This window comes from Mesoplodon mirus, assembly GCF_964341445.2.
Source record: "Mesoplodon mirus genome assembly, chromosome: 17".
NCBI classification, from domain to species: Eukaryota; Metazoa; Chordata; class Mammalia; order Artiodactyla; family Ziphiidae; genus Mesoplodon; species Mesoplodon mirus.
This window is the reverse complement of record NC_138993.1, coordinates 19284752-19291836: the sequence shown is the minus strand read 5'-3', so window position 1 is coordinate 19291836 and position 7085 is coordinate 19284752. Positions and strand designations below refer to the sequence as shown.

Here is a 7085-nt window from a genome sequence, read left to right as displayed (position 1 = left end):
GAAATCTCTTGCATTCCTATACACTAATGACGAAAAATCTGAAAGTGAAATTAAGGAAACCCTCCCATTTACCATTGCAACAAAAAGAATAAAATACCTAGGAATAAACCTACCTAGGGAGACAAAAGACCTGTATGCAGAAAACTATAAGACACTGATGAAATTAAAGGTGATACAAATAGATGGAGAGATACACCATGTTCTTGGATTAGAAGAATCAACATTGTGAAAATAACTATACTACCCAAGCAATCTACAGATTCAATGCAATCTCTATCAAATTACCAATTTTTCACAGAACTAAAACGGAAAATTTCACAATTTGTATGGAAACACAGAAGACCCTGAATAGCCAAAGCAATCTTGAGAAAGAATAACGGAGCTGGAGTAATCAGGCTCCCTGACTTCAGACTATACTACAAAGCTACAGTAATCAAGACAGCATGGTACTGGCACAAAAACAGAAACAGAGATCAATGCAACAGGATGGAAAGCCCAGAGATAAACCCACGCACATATGGTCACCTTATCTTTGATAAAGGAGGCAAGAATATACAATGGAGAAAAGACAGCCTCTTCAATAAATGTTGCTGGGAAAACTGGACAGCTACATTTAAAAGAATGAAATTAGAACACTCCCTAACACCATACACAAAAATAAACTCAAAATGGATTAAAGACTTAAATGTAAGGCCAGACACTATAAAATGCTTAGAGGAAAACGTAACAGAACACTCCATGACATAAATCACAGCAAGATCCTTTTTGACCCGTCTCCTAGAGCAATGGAAATAAAAACAAAACTAAACAAATGGGACCTAATGAAACTTAAAAGCTTTTGTCCAGCAAAGGAAACCATAAACAAGACGAAAAGACAACCCTCAGAATGGGAGAAAATATTTGCAAATGAAGCAACTGACAAAGGATTAATCTCCAAAATTTACCAGCAGCTCATGAAGCTGAATATCAAAACAACAAACAACCCAATCCAAAAATGGGCAGACCTAAATAGACATTTCTCCAAAGAAGATATACAGATTGCCCACACATGAAAGGATGCTCAACATCACTATCATTAGAGAAATGCAAATCAGATCTACAATATCACCTCACACTAGTCAGAATGGCCATCATCAAAAAATCTACAAATAATAAATGCTGGAGAGGGTGTAAAGAAAAGGGAACCCTCTTGCACTGTTGGTGGGAATGTAAATTGATACAGCCACTACGGAGAACAGTATGGAGGTTCCTTAAAAAACTAAAAATAGGGGCTTCCCTGGTGGCGCAGTGGTTGAGAGTCCGCCTGCCGATGCAGGGGACGCGGGTTCGTGCCCCTGTCCGGGAGGATCCCACATGCCGCGGAGCGGCTGGGCCCGTGAGCCATGGCCGCTGGGCCTGCGCGTCCAGAGCCTGTGCTCCGCAACGGGAGAGGCCACAACAGTGAGAGGCCCGCGTAATGCAAAAAAAAAAAAAAAAAAAACTAAAAATAGAACTACCATACAACCCAGGAATCCCACACCTGGGCATATACCCTGAGAAAACCATAATTCAGAGTCATGTACCGCAATGTTCATTGCAGCTCTATGTATAATAGCTAGGACATGGAAGCAACCTAAGTGTCCATTGACAGATGAATGGATAAAGATGTGGCACATATATACAATGGAATATTACTCAGCCATAAAAAAAAATTGAGTTATTTGTAGTGAGGTGGATGGACCCAGAGTCTGTCATACAGAGTGAAGTAAGTCAGAAAGAGAAAAACAAATACCGTATGCTAACACATATACATGGAATCTAAAAAAAAAAGAAAAATGGTCATGAAGAACCTAGGGACAGGACGAGAAGAAAGACACAGACCTACTAGAGAATGAACCTGAGGACACGGGGAGGGGGAAGGGTAAGCTGGGACAAAATGAGAGAGTGGCATGGACATATATACACTACCAAATGTAAAACCGATAGCTAGCGGAAGCATCCGCATAGCACAGGGAGGTCAGCTCAGTGCTTTGTGACCGCCTGGAGGGGTGGGATAGGGAGGGTGGGAGGGAGGGAGACGTATGAGGGAAGACATATGGGGATATACGTATATGTATAGGTGATTCACCCTGTTATAAAGCAGAAACTAACACACCATTGTAAAGCAATTATATTCCAATAAAGATATTAAAAAAAATAATGGAGCTGATTTCCCCTCTTCTTGGGGCCTGGACTTAGTGATTCATTTCTAATAGAGTGTGGCAGAAATGACAACGAGAGGAGAACACAAGTATCTGAGATTAGAACACAGAAGGAATTGTAGCTTCCTTCTTGTTCCCTTGGATCACTTGCTCTGGAGGGGGACAGCTGCCCTATCACAAGGACACTCAATCAGCCCCGAGGATAGGCGGACAAAGGGAGGAACTGAGGTCAACAGCCATGTGTGGGGGCCATCTTGGGAGAACTACTCAAACTTGCAAGTAACTGCATCACCAGAACTACCACCCAGCTGAACTGCTTCCAATTTTCTGACACATAGAAATATTAAAATTTTGTTGTTTGAAAATCACTAAATTTGGGGATAATGTATTATCCAAGAATAGATAACTAGAACACTGGCATTACATCCTCTCTGAAATACCAAGCATTGTCTTTAATTCCTGATTAGACCCAACCAATACAAATGCCAATATCTTCTGAGCTAATCACTGGCTGGCATTCTTTGGAATGATTTTTTTTTAAATTAAAAGCTAAAGATTTGGACTTTTAATTATAACTTTATCACAATTTTAAATGGTTTAAGGGCTCTGATTTAGTCTTTTAATGTATAGGCAGGGAAGACAGACCAATATATCATCATATGATATACATATAGTTGGTTTCAATATATATATATTTCATGTGTTTTCTATATAATTTCCCTCCCTCTGTCTCTTTGCCTCTGTCTCCCTCTCCCCTCTAAATAATTCTAGTGAAGATGAGAAAGGAGCTTGAGGAAACTGAGGTACAGTGAAATTTAGAAACCTGCCCAACTTATATAGCTAGTAAGTAGTGGAGCCAAGATTCAAACCAGATTCACTTTCAAATTCTGCACTCATAATCAATTTATGCTATGCTGCCTCTCATTGTGTGTGTGTGTGTGTGTGTGTGTGAGAGAGAGAGAGAGAGAGAGAGAGAGAGAGAGATCACGTTTTAAGAAATAGGTATAAGTTCTCAAATTCACCAGTATGTTTACCTACATAGTCTACTGCTTGGCTGGTATTTCCTTCCATGGTACTTACACTGTTATTATCACATGGTCTGAACATTGTTAATAGTTAAGTATCAACTGTTCTATGCAATGAAGAAAATATGGACATGTACATATATACATACACACACACACACACATACACAAATTGGGACACAAAGGACAATGCGGGCTTTTTGGAGAGGGTACCAGATAGCACACACGTAAACAGTAGAATTCAACTGAAATATCTGTATATCTCTTTGTAATATGTAATATCATGCCCCAGTACATGATCTACAAATCAGTTCCTGAGAGGTGTTTAGTGCAATGATAAACACATCACCTTCACTGTGTTTACTTAAAAAAGAAAAAAAAAAACACTAATGCAAATCACACTGGGAGATTTTTTATTAATTTAAATTGACATTGTTAATTTTGTCTGCCAAGTCCTTAATAAATATATCCTTACATGATACAAACCTACAGCTTCTTCTCAATACCACAAGATCATGAGGACTTGCACATATCAGTGTTCTGTAATGATTAAAACAATGCTCAAATAATTCACAAGTTACTTTACTGAAATACTTAAAAGAATATTCTGGGGAGTGTTTGAAAGGTCTGTTTATAAATAGTGACTGATATATTTAGTTAGGTATTTGTTGTTGAAGATAGACACTTCTTATATAAACATTGTTTTAATACACTGCTCTACTAATGAAACTAGTTATTAGATATAATACATTTCTAACACTAAAGAATAAAGCTTTGTCTTCATATTTATTTCATTCATAAGACTCTTATCAAGGAAGAATGCTGTACCCAACAATAATAAACTGGCATATTGCAAGTGACATTCTGTGAAACTGAGAAAGAAAGCTGCAACAAAACAAACTAGATAACTGCATTACACATTCTTTATACAAACAGCCCATTCTGAACAGAATTAAATGCAGACCAAATGCTTTTAAAAGTTTTTGTGCCTAGACGGTAATTACAATCTTCACACACTAAAGAGAAAAGGAACAATAATAATACAGAACTCAGTATTTTTAACAATTATAACACATTTAACATCTTCAGCCAACCACTGGGTTCTCAAATCAGATTGGCAACTGAAATTTCACATCCACCTGGGCTTGCTTGGCTAAGGTCACTATCTCAGAGAGCTTTACAACCTGAAAGGAAAAAAACAAGCTTTGTCTCTATTTTCATAAAAACATAGAATCAGAACGATTGGTCAATATAAAATTAATTGCATGTTCAGTCTTTTTCATTTAAAATATCTGGGCTATTCTGACATTGTTATAAATCACTTCACAGTCTTATAAGCATTTGCCGCTCTTGAAGGATAGTCAAATCTAACACTGTTCACAACCCACACCATAACCCACACTGGATTTTATTCATATATATAATATCAGAAGGTATTAAATAGATACATATCTGATATATGTATATATCTCTTCGTCATTGCCTAAATTTTATTTATATTTTTTTCCTTTTTTTAAAATTATAGTTGATTTACAATGTTGTGTTAGTTTCAGGTGTACAGCAAAGTGATTCTGTATTATATTTATATATATATATATTCAGTTTTATATATAGATTCTTTTCTCTTATAGATATTGAATATAATTCCCTGTGCTATACAGTAGGTCCTTGTTGGTCATTTTTTTATATATACTAGTTTGTATCTGTTAATCCTAAACTCCTAATTTATCCCTCCCCATCTCCCTTTCCCCTTTGGTAACCCTAAGTTTGTTTTCTATGTCTGTGAGTCTGTTCCTGTTTTGTAAATAAGTTCATTTGTGTCATATTTTAGATTCCACATATAAGTGATATCATATGGTATTTGTCTTTCTCTTTCTGACTTACTTCACTTAGAATGATGATCTCTAGGTCCATCCATATTGTTGAAAATGGCATTATATCATTCTTTTTTATGGCTGAGTAGTATTCAATTGCATATATATACTACATCTTCTTTATCCATTCATCTGTTGATTTAGGCTGCTTCCATGTCTTGGCTATTGTAAATAGTGCTGCTATGACCATAGGGGTGCATGTATCTTTTCCAATTATGGTTTTCTCCGGATATATGCCCAGGAGTGGGATTGCTGGATCATATGGTAGTTCTGTTTTTAGGTGGGTTTTTTTGCGGTACACAGGCCTCTCACTGTTGTGGCCTCTCCCGCTGTGGAGCACAGGCTCCAGACGTGCAGGCTCAGCAGCCATGGCTCACGGGCCTAGCTGCTCCGCGGCATGTGGGATCCTCCCAGATCGGGGCACGAACCCGCGTCCCCTGCATTGGCAGGCGGACTCTCAACCACTGCACCACCAGGGAAGCCCTGTTTTTAGTTTTTTGAGGAACCTCCATACAGTTCTCCATAGTGGCTGTACCAATTTACATTCCCACCAACAGTGTAGGAGGGTTCCCTTCTCTCCACACCCTCTCCAGCATTTGTTATTTGTAGACTAAAATACAGACTGGCCATTCTGACCAGTGTGAGGTGATACCTCACTGTAGTTTTTATTTGCATTTCTCTAATAATTAGTAATGTTGAGCATTTTTTCATGTGCCTGTTTGCCATCTGTATGTCTTCTTTGGAGAAATGTCTATTTAGATCTTCTGCCTTTATCTTTAAAGATAGAAACAGTGACTGTCTTAGCTGGATACTACAGAACGCAAGGCACATCTAAATAAAAGCAATTCCTTAGTGGTCCAGTGGTTAGGACTCAGCGCTTTCACTGCTGGGCCCCAGTTTAATCTCTAGTCAGGGAACTAAGATCCCACAAGCCTTGCAGTACGGCCATAAATAAATAAATAAATAAATAAATAAATCTTTTAAAAAGTGTAAATAATCTTAACTTACAATGTTGGGATAGGAGCTTGGGTTTAAGAGTTAGTATTTTACTTTCTGTCAGTAAGTTAACAATTATCAAGCTGAATTCCAATGTTCTCTCTATAATCTGTCTGGGAATATCCAGCTGGTACCATACAACATATACAAATTAAACATATCTAAAACCAAACAACAGATTTAGCTTCTCTCCTCCCCAGTAGAGTAGTTAAGAGAAGATTTTAAAGTTAGACACCTTGAGTTCAGATCCCACTCTGATGCTTATGATACATGATCCTGAATAAGTTAATTTATCTAGCCTCCGTTTCTTCATCTATAAAAATGGAGATTATTTCACCAAACTTGTATTAAATAAGATAATAGCCGAAGGAAAAAAAAAGGCTTAGCATTGCATGCACAATAAATTATAAATGGTAGCAGTTGCTAATATTATATTATTAATATTGTCATGACTTCCATAACCTCCTACTCAGTAGAAAAGCACTACAGACACAACAAAAATCAACTGTTCACTTTTATCTTTCATGGTCTATTTGATCAAGGTCCTACTGATTCTTCTCCTTTCTCTCCATGTCCACAAAGCTTTTCTTAATTCAGGCTCTCATTGCAAACAAGCATATTTTCAGAGAAAAGTTCTAACCTATCCATTACCTTCACCTCACATCTAATTATTATACTAGCCAGACTCCTACTGTCCCTCACTCTTCCCTTCAACAACTGACTCCACATCTCAAAGTCAAAACAGGCTTTCTGAAACACTTTCTCCCTAACATTCCCTTGCTCAAAATCTTAATTTAAACTCAGGACTGAGTGTAAATTCCTCTGTCTCTAAACTGCAGTTGAATTTTATTTACTAGCTAAGTTTTTTCCCAAAGTGTGTCCTAAAGAAGGAAATAAGACCTTTATTATTCTTATGAAAAGATATCACATTAACAAAGCAAATCTCAAAAGCCTAGTTACTGATTAAACCATATAGCCCCAAAGAGTATTCTGTGAAACGTCTATAAACA

At 37.3% G+C, this 7085-nt stretch overlaps 1 protein-coding gene across 1 annotated transcript in view; it reads right to left on the bottom strand.

The window, feature by feature from the left end:
• Positions 1–3601: 3601 nt before the first annotated feature.
• Positions 3602–7085, bottom strand: part of SUCLA2 (succinate-CoA ligase ADP-forming subunit beta) — a 48813-nt gene continuing 45329 nt past the window's right edge. Inside the window, exon 11 of the mRNA XM_082602655.1 lies at positions 3602–4389. Within this exon, the coding sequence (XP_082458781.1) occupies positions 4315–4389 (75 nt within the window). The 3' untranslated portion in view covers positions 3602–4314. The remainder of the gene's footprint in view (positions 4390–7085) is intronic.